The sequence below is a fragment of the Chiloscyllium plagiosum genome, chromosome 34, assembly GCF_004010195.1.
Source record: "Chiloscyllium plagiosum isolate BGI_BamShark_2017 chromosome 34, ASM401019v2, whole genome shotgun sequence".
NCBI lineage: Eukaryota > Metazoa > Chordata > Chondrichthyes > Orectolobiformes > Hemiscylliidae > Chiloscyllium > Chiloscyllium plagiosum.
In genome coordinates, this window is record NC_057743.1 from 20,539,128 (window position 1) to 20,562,239 (window position 23,112).

The window sequence follows — 23,112 nt, forward strand, 5'->3', positions numbered from 1 at the left end:
TTACAAGTTTGTTTCTCAATTTCCCTCTGACTATTAGGGAGTCTATAATACAATCCCAATAAGGTGATCATCCTTTTTTTTTTATTTCTCAGTTCCACCCAAATAACTTCCCTGGATGTATTTCTGGGAATAGCCTCCCTCAGCACAGCTGTAATGCTATCCCTTATCAAAAATACCACTCCCCCTCCTCTCTTTCCTCCTTTTCTATCCTTCCTGTAGCATGTGTATCCTGGAACATTAAGCTGCCAGTCCTGCCCATCCCTGAGCCATGTTTCTGTAATTGCAATGATATCCGAGTCCCATGTTCCTAACCATGCCCTGAGTTCATCTGCCTTCCCCGTTAGGCCCCTTGCATTGAAATAAATGCAGTTTATTAGTCCTACCTTGTCCCTGCCTGTTTGACTCACTTCTGTTCTCAACTGTACCAGTCTCAGATTGATCTCTTTCCTCACTATCTCCCTGGGTCCCCCCCCCACCCACCCCACACCCCACACACACATACACACACACACCACCCGCCACCTTACTAGTTTAAATCCTCCCGAGCAGCTCTAGCAAATTTCCATGCCAGTATATTAGTTCTTGAAAGAAGCTTCAATTTACTGAGTATTTTTAAATTCCACAATACAAGACAGAAGCACCAAGGGGGCATGGAAAATAGGGCTCAGCTGAGCAATGTGAAAGTCTGGAATTGATCTACTTAGGCTATGAGATTAAAGAAACATTGTTTGCATGACCCATAGGCCACTGATAAACAAAATGCATCTCGAACATTTACTCTCAAAATTAACTTAGGGCCATCCTTTAAGATTTTGCTTCCTGGTATAATGGAATGCATCTTAGTATTACTGGCCTAAAGGAATCATTGTAATGAGCCAAGACCCACGCATCTGGGTTTGACATGGATTGTATAAGTACACGAGTGTATAGATTTATGGAGACACAGTCAACTACAAACTCACTACCACTTCTCTCACACACAGATACACTGTTTCTTCATTGTTATTTGGCAAAAGTTCTAGAAATCCCTGCCCAACAGGACTGTGGGGGTAAGTTCATCTGTCAGACTGCAGCGGTTCAAAAATGTAATTTATCACTGACTTCACAGGGGCAATGAAGGTTGGATAATGATGAATACTGACCTTAACAGTGACTCCCACATCAAGAAAATAAAAATAAAAATGAAGCAGATATATGCATATGCCTCTCTAGCACCAGCCACGTAAATTATTTTACACCAGTTTAAAAAATGGCACTTGCATACATGTCGCTGTTATTATTGTATGGTTGACCATGCACGAGTCCATTGCAAAATAAATGAAATAATTAGCCTGTGATTAAGTAGCTTTTTAAATTGTTTTACTTTATACAACTGCTGCTGGGGAATAAGCTATGGAAAGATTGCAGCATTACAGGGATGGAAAAATCTGTTATGCATTAAACTCTAGGGAGAACACTGGCAGGATACAGCACATCTTAAATGCATAATAGTATTGTATAACATAATAATGGTGCTTTGTCAAATGCCAGATTTTGGAGACCCCTCCCCACTAAACAAAAAAATTAACTTGAATACGAAAAGCCTACCAGAGGGCAGAGCAATTTTCAGCTTTTATAGACAAGCCTTGTTCCTTGTAAAATATGCAAACCATGTACTGGATGACTCAAAGTCTGTTTTTACTTATTTTGTAACCCTGTTTCCTTACAAATCAGTTTAGTTTGAATCAAATACCCCCTGGATAGCAATCTAAATTTCAATTGCTGTTGTATTTTTTTTTTTAAAAATAGTTTGTTAGCAACTAGATTTTCAATGACTGCATGAAATCTTAAAGTGCTAAGGTTCACTTCATAGTTCGTATGCTTAAATAAGAAGGGTGAACATTTATGCCCCAGGACGCAAGCACATGACCATGAAGCATCCAAATTTTTTATTATCTGGAGGTGATTGTATTTTGGATGAGTTTTTAAATCAAGGCTCCTTTTCTATCACAAAGTCATAAATAGGGCTGTTTGCTGACAATTTTATAATTTTCAACTCCACTCACTCCCTTTGATAATAATGTGGCATGCGGTAATCTATAGTGACAGGTTAAAGTGTTGGTCATTTTTCTAGAATTTAAACCATCTTCAACCAGAAAAGCTATAAGCACCTGCCTTCCAACCTTTGAAATCAACATCATCATAAAGTTTCCCACCAATGTCTTGGGTGTTACTACTGACCAAACATTTCTCTGGAGCAGCCATACTAACATATCCGCTGTAACAGCCAGGCAGAGGCAAGGTACTCTACAATGAATTGCTTATTCCTCAAAGCATACTCACCACCTACAAATTAAGTCAGGTGGGATATGCTTCACTTACTCCAAGATAGCTTCTTGCACATTAGTGTGGCTCTAACACCATCGCTGATAAAAACAGCTTCTGACAAATGCCCTTGTCGTCATGAATTTCATATTCATCACCTTATCACCAATGCACAGTGGCTCAGTATAAACTGCACACCACATACATTGCAGTAAGTCACCAACCTTCCTTCAAGAACATCTCAAGACTTGCAGTCTCTCCCACCAAAGAGGTCAAGATATTACAGAAACCCTATCATCTCCAACTTAAGTCACACCTCATTTAAAATTGGAAGCATACTGCCAGTCTTTTATCAGCACTGGATCCAAATTATGGAATTTCCCACCTTGTAATGTCATGGGGGTCTTATCACCACAAGGACTGCATTGATTCAAGGAGTGTAGATGGTCCATTTCCCAAGGACAAATAAAGAAAGCAAGATTTCAACTTTCATTGCAAAACAAATGGAGTAGGATGGGAACAACTCAATTCCCAACAGATGACTGAAACAACAAACAAACCATATTTTCATGCTTTTTGCTTCTCTGCTGAGATCATAATTGGCACCCTTTTATTCCAGCCAAGTCAGTCATCTGAAGCAACTTTTGGACAGTTTTTAACATTATAAACTGTTTTGAAAAAACAGATGGAATCGCTGTACACTGCGATCAGGAACTCATATGGGCCTTGTGGGGACATAACCAGTATCCAGGTTCAATGCAATTGGACAGTCCACTGTAGAATTTAGAAGAAATTCCAGATAACATTTTAAGAATTCTCCCATTCAGCAGCTACAATCTAAAATCAGCTTCATTCCAGGTAATCATTTGAAGTTTATGTCACAAATTAAAAGGTACTAATTTGAAGATAATTCTAAGATTAAACAGATGGACCAAATGAAAATGATGTTTAAAACAATTGATAAATGTCTGGTTAAATTCAGACCTACTGAATTAAATGTGGGAAAAATATTATTAAACTTAACTGAGCGGAAGACTTACAGATCTCGGTACTGATCAAATGCTTTGTTGGCTTCAACTTCCAGTTTTCGCAAGCGAGCTGATGGCATGGCACCATCCTCCAGGGGAGGATCATATTTATTACTCCATGGTGACCTGAGAGAGAAAGAAGTACAACAATTAGAAACATTGGCATTATGAGCACTTTGTTTACTTTAGAACAAAAACCTGCAGATCATCCAATAAATCAGTAAATACACAGAAACCAGTCTTTAGCCAATTTGATTCACTCCACGTGATATCAAGAAACAGTTGAAAGCACTGAATACTGCAACATTCCAGCAATAGTACTGAAGAATTGTCTTCCAGAACTTGCCGCACCCCTAGCTAAACTGTTCCAGTCTGTTTACAAAACTAGCATCTACCAGACTGTTCTGCAGTCTATCTCCATGTAAATAACATTTGCCTCCTCCTCTTCTTGCCGAAGTGCATATTGGCGCTTCACTAGTTACAGGTTGTCATCTTGCAAATGCATCATTACAAATAATGTAAGTCCTGTACATAGAAAGCAGGTTAAATCCAACCTGGCCAATTATCACCCTATCAGTCTAGTAAAGTGATGGCAAGTGTCATCAACAGGGACCATCAAGCTGTATCTGCTCAGCAACGCCCAGTTTGGGTTCCACCAGGGACACTCAGCTCTTGACTTCATTATAGCCTCGATTTAAATATGGACAAAAAGAGCTGAATTCCAGAGGTGGGGTGAGGTGAAATGAGATGAGAGTGACTGCCCTCAACAGCAAGGTTGCATTCGATCAAGTGTGGCATCAAGAAGTCCTAGCAAAACTGGAATCAATGGGTATCGGTGGCAAACTGTCCATTGGTTGGAGTCATATCTGACACATGGGAAGATGGACGTGGTTGTTGGAGGTCAGTCATCGCAGTTTCAGGACTTCTCTGTCGGAGTTCCTCAGGGTATTGTCTTTGGCCCTATCATCTTCAACTATTTCATCAATGACCTTCTCTCCATCATAAGGTCAGAAGTGGGGATGTTTTCCGATAATTGCACAATGTTCAGCACCATTTGCAATGCCTTGGATACTAAGGCAGTGCATGCTCAAATGCAGCAAGATCTGGACAATATCCAGGCTTGGGCTGACAAGTGGCAAGTAACATTTGAACCACACAAATGCTTCGCTATGACCATTGCCAACAAGAGACAGTCAAACCATTATCCCTTGACGTTCATTGGTGTTACCATCACTGAATCTTCTACTATCAATACCCTGGGTGTTATCATTGACCAGAAACTCAACTGGCCTCACCACATAAACACAGCGGTTCAGAAAGGTACTACTTTCTCAAGGGCAAATGCTGGTCATCCACCAATGCCCTCAACCCACAATGAGTTTTTAAAAAATTATTTGTAATGATGCATTTGCAGGATGACAACCTGTAACTAGTGAAGTGCCAGAATCCTGTGAGCATCTTTGGTCTCTTTATCAAAGGAAAGATATACAGGCATTGAAGGCAGTCCTGAGAAGGTTCACTGGGCTAATCCAGGATATAGAGGGATATTTTTTACGAGGAGAGATTGAATAGTTTGGGCCTGGACTCCCTGAAGTTTAGAAGAATGAGAAGTGACCCTATTGAAACATTTAAGATTCACAGAGGGTTTGATAGAGTAGATGTGGATAGGTTTGTTTGCCCTTGTAGGAGGGTTTACAACCAGAAGGCATAATCTTAGAGAAAGAGCTCACCCATTTAAGACAGAGATGAGGAAGAATTTCTTCTCTCAGAGCCGAGCAAATAGCGGAATTTGTTATTACAGAGCGCTGTCAAGTTGAGTCATTAAAAATCTCTCTGTCTTAGCCTTGAATGTTCTTAATTAGCAAGTGAATCAAAAGACAGGGGTAAAAGAAAGCATCGTAGAGTTGAGGATCATCAGATTAGTCATGACTTCATTGATTGACAGAGCAGACATGGGTGGAATGGACAACTTCTTATGGACCAATTTCTCACTTGTATCAAGTAAGTTTTAGAGCAGCTGTCTGCTTAACTATCTACTAGGACAGAACGGAAGTTTGACAACCAACTGAATGTAATTATCCTCAAGTTAAAATCAGTGTCATCCATAACTGCAAGCAAAACTGACTTAAGAAGTAGTGTAATCATAAACAAATTTTGAGTACTTTTAAACAATGATGTTTAATCTCATCAGATTAATAACAACATCCAACAATTGACCCAATAAGTCATCTGAGCCAGCCCTTTCTGATTGAGGGATCTGAAGTGGTAGATCACAAGTAGACAGCTTTTTGACAAATTAGATTCTCCCATTTCAGGCTAATTTGTGTAGGTTTGTCTTCAATAAAAGAAGTTCACAAATCACTTTACAGGCAAGGATTTTATTTCTTCCCCATCTATAGAGCAACGTTCCTCTAACTTGGTTTTCTTGGATGTGTATGTGATAGAAATACCTTTCTCGATAGATTGTATTTATCTCGCGTTTTAAAAGAATCCATATACTTGTCTGAAAATTTAAATGGTTGCTCAGAAACAGCTAGCCCAACTCAGCATAAACAGATTGTAAACAGGTTTGCCTCTGCGCAATTATAGATGGAGAATAAATGCCCACATCTCATGAATGAATAAAAGAAAAACTACAAACCATTCCCTCGTCGGGTATTAAGAGCACTAGAATTTCATTATTTTCACCAATCTGTCGAAACTGCTTAAACATCCAAAGGGAAAAATACCTTGATAAACTCACCAATTGCCCCATGTTCAGTCACTATTCATCAAACTGTTTGGTTTCAAGTTGTATAGGAGTTCTTGAATAGCACTTATGCAATTGCCACCAATTTTTCCAAAATCTGTCACAAGTAGCTGGTTAAAGGGCGCTTTTAAGAATCATCTTACATTTAGAAGCTAACCGATGCTATAAATTTAGAAGGAAAATCACATACTGTGTATTTTAACCAAATACAGCAATGTGATCTGAAAATGAATACTGTTCCCATTGCAACATACTGATTGGAGTATATGAAATTCAACTATGGGTTTATTTCAGTTTATTATTTCATTTAGCCTATACAAAGTAATGTGGCATTGTGAATATTTTCAGGTTTCTGACCGAAGATGTTCTTCCACAATAAGTACTTTACTATGATAAAAATCACATAACATCAGGTTTTAGACTAACATGTTTATTTGGAAGCACTAGCTTTCGGAGCACTGTTCCTTCATCGGGTGATTGTCACCTGATGAATGAGCAGCACTCCAAAAGCTAGTGCTTCCAATTAAACCTGTTGGACTATAACCTGGTGTTGTGCAATTTTTAACTTTGTACACCCCAATTTAACACTGGCACCTCCAGTTCCTTACTCTAATAGGAGTTATAAGTTATTACTTACAAGTCTAACAATGGTTTTAAGGTTCTATTCCCATGTTTGCATCCTCTGTACTGAATTTACATTCTGCATCAATCTACAATTAGCCTATTAAATGTCTTAACTTTAACAATTTATATCATATCCCTGAGTCTTTTCTTCTTGAATTTAATTATCTTCATCCTCAACAGTGCTGGAGAATTTTAAATACAGAATCATCTTTATTGCAGTACTCTAAATGGTTCCACTCGCTTTCCTTAACATGGGCATAGTTCACCATGGGTGGTCTTACTTAATAAACTATAAGTTTCATTTCCTTGGGCTTAAATATTCCTCAAATCTGGTTGTACACCCTTTCGTTTTATTATTTGACTTTCCAACTGCTAACATACTTCTTACATCAGGGCATTTTAAATTTGAAACTATCTTTTGTTACGTTATACAATGATGTGCCCTCACCCTGTTAGTGTTAACATCTAAGCATTTCATTTCTCAAAACAAAAAACTTATATCTAAACTTGTACTACCATGGTATTTCTCCCACCAAAATTCTATTGGAGCAAACCTTCCACTTTCAGCTAATACTTAGTATTCAATTAAACCACTTAAGATGAGACTTTTTTTCTAAAGAACTCTTGCAGATAGATTTAAAAACACGAATGATTAAAACGTTGTGTTGTAAAAACAACTGGCAGACTTCATCCATATTTATGTGGCATAAAGCTTGTTTATTTATATGATTGTACTATAAAGAACAAAAAGAACACAAAATATTAAACACAGATGTTACCAACTGCAGTGAGTGAAAGGCTTGCACAGCAAGAAAAAACACACAAGCATAAGTTGAAGGCCCTGGTAAACTTAACACATTAAACTCCATAATAACAGGAACACTGCGGACTCTTTTTTCCATTAACAGCTGAGAAAGATACACAATCAAGTTCCAATGAAGAAATTAGATTTGTTTCAGAGACGAGAATGTAAAATTGTTGGATGCAATTCATTAAACATCGAAATTTATTTGAAAAATGATGTACCATCATGGAAATGGGCAGGCTGAAAGTAAGGTAGACACTTGTGCTCTGAAATTGGAGATTTCCTTACCAAAGGTTCAATGAATTTGATTTTTATTTTATCTGTCACTATGCTATTCAGACAATTCAATACTGCATCCAAACAGTTCCATCTACATGCAACACTGCTTAAATGAGTCTGAAAATCTGCTTTACTCTCTAGCTACCAAAGTTGCAATGTTAGTAATTGTACAAAGTTAAAAATCACACAACACCAGGTTATAGTCCAACAGGTTTAATTGGAAGCACACTAGCTTTCGGAGCAACGGTCCTTGTGATTGTGGAGGGCTTGATCATAACACAGAATTTTTAGCAAAAATTTGCAATGTGATGTAACTGAAATTATACATTAAAGAATTGATTGTCTGTTAAGCCTTTCATCTGTTAGAATACAGTGATAGTTTCACTTCTTTCATGTGTAAATCACAAAACCCTTTTTTCAACAGACAGGAGGGTTCCCTCCCAGTTGGGGAACACTTCAGTGGTCCAGGACATTCAGCCTCGGACCTTCAGGTGACCATCCTCCAAGGTGGACTTTGGGACAGGCAGCAGAGGAAAGTGGCAGAGCATAGGCTGATAGCTAAGTTCGGTACCCAAAGGGAGGGCCTCAACCGGGATCTTGGGTTCATGTCACATTACAGGTGATCACCATTGCACCACACACACACACACACATTCCAAGACATACACTGCACACGTATATTTTGTGTGGTGAATTTGTACTTGCAGAGTAACATTGCACTTTGCTCAAAAACTGCATACATTCATGTAGAACTCTGAGCTCAAAAACTGCATGAATTTATGTAAAACTCTGTCGTCATCTCACTTTTTAGATTAGAATCAATCTAAACATCAGGTCATAGACAGAGAACACAGGGGGCTAACACCTTCAACATATTGTCTAGCTATCACCATTGTTAACAGCAAACCTGAGAATGCAACTTTTAAAAAAAGGGTTTTGTGATTTACACATGAAAGAAGTGAAACTATCACTGTATTCTAACAGATGAAAGGCTTAACAATCAATTTTTCAATATATAATTTCAGTTACATCACACTGCAAATTTTTGCTATAAATTCTGTGTTACAATTGAGCCCTCCACAATCACCTGATGAAGGATCGTCGCTCCGAAAGCTAGTGTACTTCCAATTAAACCTGTTGGACTATAACCTGGTGTTGTGTGATTTTTAACTTTTTACACCCCAGTCCAACACCGGCATCTCCAAATCATTAGTAATTGTAAGCATCCTCTCAAGCAAGTCAGGATTCATTACTGAATTTGTCAAATCAAATAAAACAGGATGTCAATATGATTAAAAATGCAAAACTTTCCTGAAAAGCCCAGCAGTTAGCTTAGTTAGTCTCACTCTCATTTCTACATTAGGAAATTCCAGGTTTAGATTCCACTCCAAGGATTAAGCTGAAATTGCAGCACAAGACATAGAACATAGAACGTTACAGCACAGTACAGGCCCTTTGGCCCTCAATGTTGTGCCAACCTGTGAAACCAATCTGAAACCCATTTAAACTACACTATTCCAATATCATCCATATGTTTATCCGATGAACATTTAAATGCCCTTAATGTTGGCGAGTCTACTACTGTTGCAGACAGGACATTCTATGCCCTTATTACTCTCTGAGTAAAGAACCTACCTCTGACATCTGTCCTATACCTATCAACCCTCAATTTAAAGCTATGTCCCCTCATGCTAGCCATCACTATCAAAGAAAACAGGCTCTCACTCTCCTTTGATCATGTATGTCTCTATTAAGTCACCTTTCAACCTCCTTTATAACAAAAACAGCCTCAAGTCCCTCAGCCTTTCCTCATAAGACCAGTACACAGTACTCCAAGTGCTGCTGCATCAGAGTTTTGCACTGCTGCAACATGACCTCATGGTTCTGAAACTCAATCCCTCTACCAATAAAACCTAACACACTGTAGGCCAATCAACCTGGGTGGCAACTTTCATGGATCTATGCACGTGTACACCAAGATCTCTCTGCTCAACCGCACCATCAAGAATCTTACATTTAGCCCAGTACTCTGTTTTCCTGTTCCTCCTTCTAAAGTGAATCACCTCACACTTTTCCGCATTAAAGTCCATCTGCTACCTCTCAGCCAAGCTCTGCAGCTTACTTATGTCCCTCTGTAACCTGAAAGATCCTTCCGTACTATCCACAACTCCACCGACTTTAGTGTCATTCGCAAATTTACTAACCCATCCTTCTACGCCCTCATCCAGGTCAGTTATAAAAATGACATCAGCAGCTGTCCCAAATCAGATCCTTGGGGTACACCATTAGTAACTGAACTCCAGGATGAACATTTCCCATCAACCACCACTCTTTGTTTTCTTTCAGCTAGTCAATTTCTGACAGAAACTGCTAAATCGCCCTCAATCCCATGCCTCTATTTTTTGCAACAGCCTACTGGGGGGAAATTTATCAAATGCTTTACTGAAATCCATATACACCACATCGACTGCTTTACCCTCATCCACCTGTTTGGTCACCTGGGTGTGAGACAGAGTTGCTATCCATAGGGTGGCAGCTTACATCTGAGACACGTATCTCTGATAAACCTCAAAGTTGCTTGAAGAGTAGGAGGAATTCTGCTCAAGTCCTGGACTACATTTCTCCCTTCACAAACATCAAAACATTAATTGGTCATTCAACTCACCATTACTGGAAGGCTGCTTCTCGCTACCGACATTACAGTCACTGCACTTCAAAGTGATTCATTGTGTAAGAACAGCTGGGAAAAGTTTTTGTAAAGGTCCAAACTGAAAACTTTGGTCTCTTCTTGTGACTCTCATTGGGTAGTTAAGTATTACTCAGAAGAAATCTAGTCTTCAACACAAGTTCTAAAATAGTGAGTATTAATTTTGAAGTTTTACATTTCTTTCCCAAAGACCACTACATAGATAAACAAACTTAAAAATCACACAACACCAGGTTATAGTCCAACAGGTTTAATTGGAAGCACACTAGCTTTCGGAGCAACGCTCCTTCATCAGGTGATTGTGGAGGGCTCGATCGTAACACAGAATTTATAGCAAAAATTTGCAGTGTGATGTAACTGAAATTATATATTGAAGAACAGATTGTCTGTTAAGCCTTTCATCTGTTAGAATACAGTGATAGTTTCACTTCTTTCATGTGTAAATCACAAAACCCTTTTTTTTAAAAGTTGCATTCTCGGGTTAGCTGTTAACAATGGTGATAGCTAGACAATATGTTGAAGGTGTTAGCCCCCTGTGTTCATAGACACTGCATAGATAAACAAACTTAAAAATCACACAACACCAGGTTATAGTCCAACAGGTTTAAGTGATTTTTAACTTTGTATACCCCAGTCCAACACCAGCATCTCCGAATCATAGATAAACAAACAACTGACATAATATTGATAAGAAAGATTTTAAATTGTCAAGAAAATATGCAACAAGTAAATCACTCCATGTGGTGATAAATATGGGATGTCAATTTGTTGGGAAATCAATTCTCATCAGAAGCACTTTAAAGAGATTTCTATTAAATTCTTAACAAAAGTACAGCTTCAAAAGATAAATTTGATTAAGGCAAAGGGGAGAACTGGCAACAGAACCTGGCTCAGATTCACACCGAGCAGGTGGTTATGGAACAATACTAGAGAAGTAGAACCCTTCACCAGTTGCCTCTCCCCGGAGAGTTTCTGTGGTACAGAAGATATGAGATATAAAAACAGAAATAAAGCTGCTTTCAACTAAAATCAAGTTTTACCTTTTAGTATTTTCAAACAAATGCACATTTTTCCTTTGAAAATTATGACTCCTACTGAAGGCATTTGGCAAACATTAATGCTTCTATACACCACAAATTGCAGTTAGTATTAACATTTATAGATACTAAAATTCTGGCAAATGTTCTTTCAGATTAACAGTATGCAATCTTTAGAGTCCGACTGTATTATGTATGCATACCTTGCACATTTTAGTTTGCAAAATACATCAAGAGCCGTTATTGCCACAGTAACAATTGATGCCAAGCATTCTGTATTCAAATTTTGATGGCAATTCAGAAGGGGATAGGTCACAGTAATACCTTAGCGTCTCATTTCTAACAAAACTTAGTATAAAAAGAGAAATTACAAATTCAAATTTAATTTGATAGCTTTTTAAGTGTGGGTGAAACTAAAAGAATATATACCTAAACATTTCAATTCTTTAAACTAGTTTTAATGATTTGCAAAATGGTTGCAATTTTAGTTTGAGCTTTTTGAAAAAAAACACTTGCAATTAAACCTGTCAATTTGCAATCCGTTAAAATGAAATTCAAGTCATGAAGGAGATCAAAAACTGAGAGGCAAATTAGTTTTATTCAAATGCTTTCACCTTTGTCTGTAAGGGAAGAATAAATTTGTGAACATTAAATTCTGATTCCCTTCCTCAAAATATTGTGTTTTGGAGCATATTGCTTTCTGTTGTACAAAGAGGCTTTTAAAAAGTGTATTTAATTGGCAGTGCAGTGACACACCATTTCAGGTCTCCATCACTCCAGGGATGCTGCCGCCAACAGATGAGATGCCTGTATCCTGGAATGTGACCATACATTTTTTTTTAAATCAGGGAATATAACTTCAGTTTAGCCTGGGATCCTATCTGGAACTATTCAACCTCAAGAAAACATTTTATAAACGTTTTATATGTAGCGAACTTGTAGGGATTAAAAACTAGGTTAACAAGTTAATGTGCATTTTATTTGTGCAACAGAAAGCCACATGGCCCTAGTCACCGTGACTATGAGGAAAATGCATTATTCTCACAGAGAACATTTTTTGTTGAAGCTAACGATTTCAAACTGTGTGACTGGCACCAGTTTCCCCATAAGGATTTGATTTAACAGAGAAATTGAGGGAAAAAATGCTTGTTTAAAATTTGAGGAAAAAAAACGAGCAATCCAAAACCTAAAGTATATTTCATTCAGAGACTAGTCTCCTAATAGATGTCATGCTAGATAGTGAATATGATTATAATTTAAGGAAAGATGGTTTTAATATACAGCAATGTACATTATAACAAGAAATATTTGGCCAGTGATTTAATGAATGAAGTGCAAAATATTCAACTGCTTCTTAACACAATATGGATTCATTCTAGTATTTCTAGGATTAATTTCAATATTCCTGAATTAGTCATCTTGTGTCACATTACAGTACAATCCACATCAGTTCAAACATTGACAGTTTTTATTAAAAGTTTAAAAAAGTGCAACATTTTCAAAGGTCATTAAAACTAGTTTAAGCTTTTAAAGAACTGAAATGTGCTTTACGTTTCACCTACATTTAGAAAGTGACCAGGCTAACCAACCTGTTTGGAGCTGTTATTATGTATGTTGGAGCAGGTGGCTCAGAAGCAGGGGCACTACCATGCACCACATACTGACCAGGCTGTCAGAAAACTAAAAGTAGTGCACACCCGTTTAATTAAAAATGCAAGTTAAACCACCTGTTACCCCAGTGACAAGTTTAAATGGAAAAAGCAAGATTTGTTTTGTGCATAATTGTCTTCTTCTATTGTCAGCAGAACAGTACCCAGGGCTGCTATTTTAAACAAAGTGTTGAGATTTTCGTTCTGTCACAATGAAATTCACTACCTCCTAGATCAGAAATTCCTAATCACAAGTTACTTATAATCAATGATAAAAATACCTTCCAAGGAAGATCAATAAAGAATGTTAACTATAAACTTAGCGGAAGACCAGAAATTTAAAACTGGATATGTCTACAAAATATGTCATAGAAGAACATCAGGAATAGGACAGTGTGATCCAATGACCTTCTTCCACCATTCAAGCCAATCATGGCTGATGTTTGGTTCCAGCTTCACTTTTCCACTCATTCCTCAAATCATTCAATTCCCTCAGATGCCAAAAATCTGCATCTCAATCATCAATGTGTTTTTTTTGATGATGCATTCTCAGTCCTCTAGGGTAGACAATCCCAAAGACACACATTTCCTGGGTGAAGAAATTTCTTATCTTTGTTCCAAATCATACAAACTCAGTCTCAGTTACCATCACCAAATCCCCTGCTATCAACATCCTGGGGGTTTCCATTGACCAGAAATTCAACTGGACTTGCCACACATAAACACAGTGGCTACAAGAATGGGTCAGAGACTAGGAATACTGCAGCGTTTAACTCACTTCCCAATTCCCCCAAAGCTCGACAAGTCAGAATTCCACATAGCACAAGTCAGGTGTGTGACGGGATATTCCACACTTGCCTGGATGGTGCAGTTCCAACTCAAGGAGCTTGACACCATCCAGGACAGAACAGCCCAGTTGACTGGCACCACATTCACAAGTATCCTTTTCCTCCACCATTCATGATCAGCAGCAGCAGTGTGTTCTATCTACAAGATGCACAGCAAAAATTCACCAAAGATCCTTAGACAATGCCTTTCAAAACCACAAACATTTGCATCTAGAAGGACGATGGCAACTGATACTTGGAAACACAACCACAATCTAAGCCACACTGACTTACAGTCACAGAGCTGTACTGCATTGAAACAGACCCATTGGGCCAATTCATCCATGCTGACCGGATATCCTAAATTAATCTAATCCTATCTGTCAGCATTTAGCCCATCTCCTTCTAACCCTTCGTATTCATAAACCCAACCAGATGCCTTTTAAAATGTGGTAATTGTACCAGCCGCCACCATTCCTCTGGCTGCTCATTCCATACATACACCACATGTGAAACATTTGCCCTTTAGATGCCTTTTAAATCTATCCCCTCTCACCTTAAATCTATTTCCTCTAGATTTGGATTCTGCTACCCTGGGGAAAAAAACCTTGTCTATTCATCTATCTATGCTCCTCATGATTTTATAAACCTTTATACGGTCATTGCTCAGCCTGATGCTCCAGGGAAACACACCCAGCCTTTTAAGCCTTTTTCCATAAACTCAAACCCTCCAACCCTTGTGACATCTTTGTAAATCCTTTCTGAATCCTTTCAAGTTTCACAACATCCTTGCTGCAGCAGGGAAACCAGAAGTGAATGCAGTATTCCAAAAGCAGCTTAACCAATGTGCTGTACAACTACATGACTTCCCAACTCCAATACTCAATGCTCTGACCAATAAAGGCAAGTATACTAAACACTTTCTTCACTATCGTGTCCATCTGTGACTCTATTTTCAAGGAACTATAAATCTTTGGAAACACATCGCTGTTCCTTCTGTGTCGCTAGGTCAAAATCCTGGAATTTCCTCCCTAAATGCATTTTGGGTTAACGCACAGCATATCAACTACAGAGGTTCAAAGAGGCAGCTCACAACAACCTCCTCAAGGGCAACAAAAGGATGGACAATAAATGCTGGGTAGCCAGTGATGCCCATGTTCTATGAATGAATTTTAAAAATTGCCTTTTAAATTGATTCTTGTACTTGCATGCTAACATTATGTTCTTTATACAGATACAAGTACACCCAAGTCCTTCTGAGCATCAACATTGACAAGTTAGACTTAGATAGATTCCTTACAGTGTGGAAACAGGCCCTTTGGCCCAACCAATCCACACCGACCCTCCGAAGAGGAACCCACCCAGACCCATTTCCCTTTGACTAATACACCTAACACTATGGGCAATTTAGAATGGCCAACTTACCTGACCTGCACACCTTTGGTGTGTGGGAGGAAACCGGAGTACCCGGAGGAAATCCACACAGACAGTCGCCCGAGGTGGGAATTGAACCCGGGTCCCTGGTACTGAGGCAGCAGTGCTAACCACTATGCCACCGTGCTGCCTTACTTGCCTTTTGAAATAAATTATTTTCTGTTCTAACTACCCACAGATAATAGGGGATCAACATTTATTTTAGCTACTTTCCTTTTTATATACATAAAAAAATACAGCGCAGTACAGGCCCTTTGGCCCTCGATGTTGCGCCGATCCAAGCCCACCTAACCTACACTGGCCCACTATCCTCCATATGCCTATCCAATGCCTATACTTGTAAAATTTCCAAATCTTCTTGACCCTTTGCCAATTGGTTCACAAAACAACCCAGAGATTGTGGTTGTTTTATCATTTGGACCCTAACGCTTCAAACTCTCTGGACAGAACATTAATTCTGTTATTGATTCATGTGACACATGATAGCTGGATTCCTCCTCTCCAAGTGTGCCTCTTGCAAAGAAGGTATCCTTAATCCTGGCAACTGCCAGGCAACACAACCTTTGGAGTTACCAGTTGGGGCAGCTTCTATCCATCTAATTATACTCTCCCCCAGCACAACTACATTTCTTTTTGCACCCTCTACTTCAATTTGAACATCATGCTGCACCATACACCTTAGCTTGTTTGCTCTCCCATCCTTCTTTTCACCAACACAGGTCTCAAGTGTCTTGCACCTGTTATTCAAAGTCAAGGTGTGAAATCCCACAATTATTACACCTTGAATTCCCATTCCTTCATGTCACCCCATTCCAGACGATTAACCAAATGAAAAGTTCTACTTAACCTATGAGACACAGCTGCCTCCTTCAGTAGTGCCCAGACAACTCTTCCCCTCCCCAAAGTTCAGCAATGTCTGTAACTCAGACTCCAACTCAGCAACTGAACCCAAGTTGCTCATGTGCACATCTAAGTATTTTAGTTAAGTACTTCATGGTTTTTATTAGTTTAGTTGTCTCACCTGTATGAGTCACCGTCTCTATTATAGTCACAAAGTAAGTAATCCTTTCCAATTACTTTATCCCTGGCGATCTTCAATGGCTGATCTACAGATGACAATAGGTCTTCACAGAGAGTCGGAACCTGCAAAAAAGGTTGAGCAGAACACATCAGAAACAATGTTAATCTGGAACTTTCCATTTTATATTTCATAAGCTTGATAGGATTTATGATAGTTTAAAAATTAACTAATCTCTTACAATCATAAGTAATGAGAAACAATACTCAAAAAGGTATAAATCTAAATATTAAATAGTCCATGATCTCATTGGAATCAACCATATGCTTAAGACAAAAATCTTGTTCACATATTTGAATAAACATCACAGCAGGGTCTCAGGCTCAGCTGCAAAAACTTGCAACCTCATAAATTAAGACATCACACAATCAGGGTTGTGCAGACAGGTTTGTGTATGGTAACTACCAAAGGTACAGGACAAGAGGAATACCAAATACCACACAAGCAGAAATACTGCATATGGAACACAAAATAATGTCACTTTTTGGGAGAATTCATATGGGTTATAATATATTAAAACCAAGTTTAAAACAATGCCAAACTTCATTTAAAATTATCTTACAGGCATCACTTTCCAGTTAACATTCAAATTATCTTATGTATTGTATTCTTCAAATCTTAAAATAACTCAAATACTGTACCGCTCTGCAGATAACATCTGTGAAATCACGACTTGGAGTGGAAAAGGTTTCAAAATCTTTCAGAAAAATCGCATGACTAATAGTTATTTATTTAATTTTACATTTACATTTACACTCTTCTTAGATACCAGAATGTATCAAAGCTATGCTGCTGGAAAAATACATTTCTTTCCACACCATATACGCCAACGCAAATAACAGTGACACACCAAAGGTTCCACATGCACTATTCAAAGAAACAAACTTTTCTCTGCTACACTTTTTTTGTTCACAAAGCACAGTTACTATTACATAGTATAACAAGGATGTCATTCAAATGTCTTAAGCAAGTTTTAATATATGATTAGTTTTCCTGAAAACACGGAGGAATGTGTTTGGCATGACAATCAAGCAGATATTGAGGTGCTCTCAAAGTTTGAGGTCACCTGAACAAGATGCAGTGTCCGCGAGTAGTAATTATTATGGAAATATCTGATCTGCAGACAGCCAGTGGACAAGGAATGGAGACGTCTATCCAGGATGGCATTTCAGTAAAGCGCAAATGGAGTGTCGCAGAACAGTCAAAGGTCATCAATATCATTAAAATGTTTAACTGGTGATTCATCACATTTTCTGCAGGTGGGAGTTTACAGTATGCTACCTGGCTGCCTTATTTCTTTACATGACAGTGATAATCAGCCTGAAGGAATGAATTGGCTATGATATATGGGGACAGCATCAGGATGTAAAATGTTATCGAAGTTATTTTCTTTCCTGAGGTTAGTTCTAATCTGCGAGGAGAAAGTGAGATCTGCAGATGCTGGAGATCAAAGTTGAAACTTTATTGCTGGAACAGCACAGCAGGTCAGGCAGCATCCAGGGAACAGGAGATTCGACGTTTCGGGCACAGGCCCTTCTTCAGGAAGTTCTAATCTGTCCTCACAATTTATTACACTTGAGACTCCATAAAGTCTCAGTCATTGGCACACTAAATAGTGTCTGAACTTCCATTCCAGCCTACGTTTTGCTATATTTGTTGTATTTGCATATAACCCTTACTAACTGAAGTTTCAAATTAGAGATGCGTTTTGCTGAAAATCTCAAACCCTGACTCAAGTTGACATTTTCAACCCTTATTGTTTTATCTCTCTCCTCACTACTCATCCAAATGTGGTACTTTCACTATAACAGTAATGGATTTACTCAGTTTCCAGTATCACCATCATGTCAGAACACGTATGGACACAGCACCCAAAGATCATTGTACCCAACTGGTGCTTTAAAACTAAAACCACGTCGATTGACTAAGAACAATGTTACATATGAATTGTGAAGAATCTGATGAATGAAATTCGAATATATTTGCTGTACAAGGTTGACCTGACCTGAACTTGAGGTGGACATGAACTGCCAATTGCTCTATACTGATTATGTACCACATATACAGCAGGCTTGATACTTTGCGGAAAACCAACCTGAGCAACTACCAACCACACTGCCCAGTTGCAGAAAACACAGTACACATGATTTATGGTCTATAAGTAACAAGCTCCAGGCATGTATTCTATTTGAGTATGCCCAAGATTCCAGGATTCAATTTTTATTACTTGCCATCTTTTTGGCTCAATACATTCATTAGTAAGAATTTGACAAAGCAGTGAAATGATAGGCAGCAACATAAGGCAGGCCAGAATGTAAAAGAGAAAAAAATTCCAGCATATTAATTTAAATAGGAACAATCTGAAATGGCACTTAACAAGAAATAAATAAATAAATAGCCGGACCAGTGCTCTGGGAAAAAGGGAAAAGTGTGGAACAGAAACTATAGTAATTTTTTAAAAAATTCAATACATCATGTAATGAGTAGATAGAAGAGTTGGATCAACAGCAAAAGATATCAGTCAAGGAACTTGTCAATGCCAAGTATTGCGCACAATAATTAAACCTTCAATGTTCAGTATACTGCAATCCCTGTTCAAAAACACTTGAATTTCAATTAAATTTTGTCAGATTGTATTAATGCTTTGATATTTCACAAGATTTATTTGCAAAGTACTACATTTCTGTAGTTGCAACAACTCTTCAGCAGATGTCCCTCTTCTCAACTATCTGATGGGTGGCACGGTGGCTCAGTGGTTAGCACTGCTGCCTCTCAGTGCCAGGGACCCGGGTTCAATTCCTGCTTGGGGCAACTGTCTGTGTAGAGTTTGCACATTCTCCCAATGTCTGTGTGGGTTTCCTCTGGGTGCTCCTGTTTCCTCCCACAGTCAAAAGATTTGCAGGCCAGGTGAATTGGCCATGCTAAATTGCCCACAGTGTTAGGTGCAGGGGTAAATGTAGGGGAATGGGTCTGGGTGGGTTGCTCTTCGGAGGGTCGGTGTGGACTTGTTGGGCCGAAGGGCCTGTTTCCACAATGTAAGCAATCTAATCTAAGATAGCAATTATCTCACTGTCAAATGTACGTTTACTATAAATATGTTAATCGGAAACACTTTTCTATAACAGAACGTATAAATATGATAGAATGGTTAAGCTCCAAAGCAAAAGGATAATTGTCATCAGTTCCTTATCATAGATAACCTCCCATTCCTGGAACCAATGTAGTGAACCTGTGATGTACTGTCTCCAATGCAAATGCATTCTTCCTTAAAAATGGAAACCAAAACTGCACACACTATTGCAGATATGGTCTTACCAAAGCCCTGTACAAATATAGCAAGACTTCCTTATTCTTGCACTGTGGAAAGTGGCTGTGTGAGACATGCAATTGTGAAATGAACTATCATAAACTTTGCGCTGTAAAGCACTTTGCAACAAAGGCTAACATACCATTTATATTTACTTGCCATACCTATATGTTAACTTTGTGGCCCTTGTTTGAATACACCCAAGTATCTATGAACATCAACACTTTGAAGTTTGTAGCCTTTTGGAAAAAATGCATTCTGAACTTACTACCAAAATGAATAACCTCATATTTCTCCATTATTTTTCTGCCTCTTTGTTCCCACATAACCTGCCTACATCTATTCACTTGTATTTGTTCTATTCTCTTTGCAGCTTACATTCCTATCCAGCTTTGTATCATCAAATGCACAAGAAACAAAAGGAATAGACTAACTTATATTACAAAATTTATGATAGTTCATTTCACAGTTACATTTCTCACATTTAGCCTAAATCAGTCTTGCTTTTCACAGTGGACACTAACTCCAGTGAAGAGAGAGGACAATCTACTGGCAGCAAACCTACCCCACCATCCACTGGTACCCCACTGTCATCCCTGCACACAAGTTGACTGACATTCTAATAATACATGAAAGATTGAGAGAGAAAAAAAAAATACCTAGCAACACACCATCACATTTCAGATTCAATGCGGACCTACAACAGCTGCATGAAGTTTTAATATCTGAAGTAAGTAGAACCGGACATTTGGACGAGTGTTTTATAAATTTATCCCACTATATTTTTTTTATTGCGCCCTTGAATGGTCTGATCGTGAGCTGCTACAGTATACAGAGCTGTTTGAAAAGCAATTTAAAATACACCTAGGGGATTTAGAGTATGTGTTCCAGATTTCTGAATGGAGTCATAAAGCTGGGGTCACGCTGAGAAGGAATGTTAACAAAGGAAAGCATTTAAGATCAAAATTTGTAATGGATGCAATCTACGTATTCAGGTCTACACGTCTTATTGTATACAATGCGTATGCATTTAGAATCAGAGACCATGAACTACATGCAATCTGTATGCACTTAGAAACAGAATTTGTACTTGATATAATGCACTTAAGTTCATACTGTATTAAATCTGTACAGATTTAGGATTGGATTGTATCACTTGCAATAAGTGTACTTAAGATCATTGGATTTGCACTAAATGCTATTTTAGAGTCATACTAGCACAGAAACTGACCCTTCAGTCCAACCAGTCCATGCTGACCGTAATCCCAAACTAAACTAGCGCCACCTGCCTGCGCTAGGCCCATAGCTCTTCAAACATTTCTTATTCATGCACTTGTCCAAAAATCTTAAATGTTGGAACTCGAACTGCATCCACCGCTTCTCTGGATATTCATTCCACACGTGAACTACTGTGTAAAAAAGAAATTTGCCCCTCATGTCTTTTTAAAATCTTTCTCCTCTCAATTTAAAGAGGTGTCTCTTACTCTCCAATTCCCCCACTCTAGGGAAAAGACACCTGCCATTCACCTTATCTATACCCCCCCACGATTTTATAAACCTTTATAAGGCAACCCCTCAATCTCCTAGACTCCACTTCAACAATGATGTCCTTTTTTTTGTACAGTTTACTTTTTTTGTACAGTTTACCATGAAATGTGGGTAAGCTCTGAATATTACTGCCCAAAGTCTTGTTCTAATAGCTGTTTTCAATGAAAATCCCTTGTTGGAAAATAATGTGAAATAATTCTGTTAAATTGTTTTGAAGAATTCATTCACATGATGTAGACATCACTGGCAGCTTAGCATTTATTGCCGAACTAAAACTCCCACTTAGCCAAACTGACAATATCTTCGTGCTGTCGGGTCACATGTTCAACATTTTCCATGCAAGTGTTCCTGAATCTGGGGCACAGGCACAAACTATGAAGTTTATTAGCAGAGCATGCATTCTTCCATAGCAATTTGAAGGTATGATGACAGCCTTAAAATAAAACATCAATTTCCAAATGCAATAATAGTTACTTTATCAGATTGCCTGTTTACTAGCTAATTCTCACATCATTAGTGAGAAAAAGCATGGTTAGGGTTGAGACAAGATAGCTCAGATTGATTCAGATTTTTTAATATCTAGTGCAATTCAGTGAGAAACTGCATAACTCAAATCAATTACTCATCACGCTCTCCAAACTATGCTCCTGATCTAATCCAACAGCTCACTCCCCGGTGGTGTGCATCTATATTTGACACACCAAGGTCTATGGAGGGTACTGCATAAAGAATGCTACAAGGTCAGAGTTGGGAGAAAAGGGAAGAAAATTACTTGGAGGGATTCAAGAATAGTGATGTATGACAAGAAGGAAATGAAAACTTTTCAATCCAGCAGATTTAGCAAATAGTCATAAAAGTAGTTAAATCTGATCCAACAGCACTTTTGTAATTAAAGAACAGCAGGTTTCAAATATCAAATTTACTTCTAAATGAGCAAAGGTAACAAAGTTATGCGAACAGCTGACAAGCATATTTGCATTTGTAAAGCTCCCCCCCCCCCCCACCCCACCGTAGCTGTTCACCTGATTATCTCTGCTGAAAGCCAGCAGAAATACATGATGACCTGCTCTGCTGTTTTATGTCCGGACCACACTGCAACAAAAAACAAACCAGGGTTCTCCGGGGCAAATTTCAGCTGTTCAAATTGTGTGGTACACCAATAGTGCTGCAAAGTATACAGCTGGGAAAGGTAATGCCACATTCATCAAGGAAAAAGCAACATGACATAAGAAGCATAAAGAAAAACCCTAAGGAAAGAAGAAAACAGCCATCCTCTTTAGAAACGTTTGGAACAATGCTTCTATTATTTGGCCTGTAAGAGAGCCCTTCAGTGCAGTTAGTTACCCTAATAATACCACGTTAATTATTATTAACCACCTGATTTTGGTGTAATCTCAAGAGTACACCAAATTTAAAGAGGAAGGCAAATATTGGAGATTGCTTTTAATAAAAGCACTCTTTCTCTATCCTGGAGAAAGACTGATATTGTTGTTAAAAATGTCAGCCAGATCTTGTTGTATCATTTTTTAAACCAACATAGGGAAACTTACACCTTACTGACCTGGTTTATCAAGAAAGGAGTGCTAATCTCTGGCGTCTGATTTAACATTGTGCTGCAGGGTTATAGCTAAATTAATGATAAAGGGGAACAGTTAGGATACTGGCTGCAACAATTTGCTTAAAGTACATAAGTAAACTAACTGCCAATGTCACGAGTTAATAATGTCAGAATATGC

At 38.3% G+C, this 23,112-nt stretch overlaps 1 protein-coding gene across 2 annotated transcripts in view; it reads right to left on the bottom strand.

Annotated features, from left to right (window-relative positions):
- Positions 1 to 23,112, bottom strand: part of capzb (capping actin protein of muscle Z-line subunit beta) — a 118,402-nt gene that overhangs the window by 28,105 nt on the left and 67,185 nt on the right. For both annotated transcript variants that reach the window (XM_043675774.1, XM_043675773.1), the window contains exons 3-4: positions 16,465 to 16,586; positions 3,345 to 3,458 (exon numbers count right to left, since the gene is read on the bottom strand). In XM_043675774.1, coding sequence (XP_043531709.1) covers positions 3,345 to 3,458; positions 16,465 to 16,586 — 236 coding nt within the window. The remainder of the gene's footprint in view (positions 1 to 3,344; positions 3,459 to 16,464; positions 16,587 to 23,112) is intronic.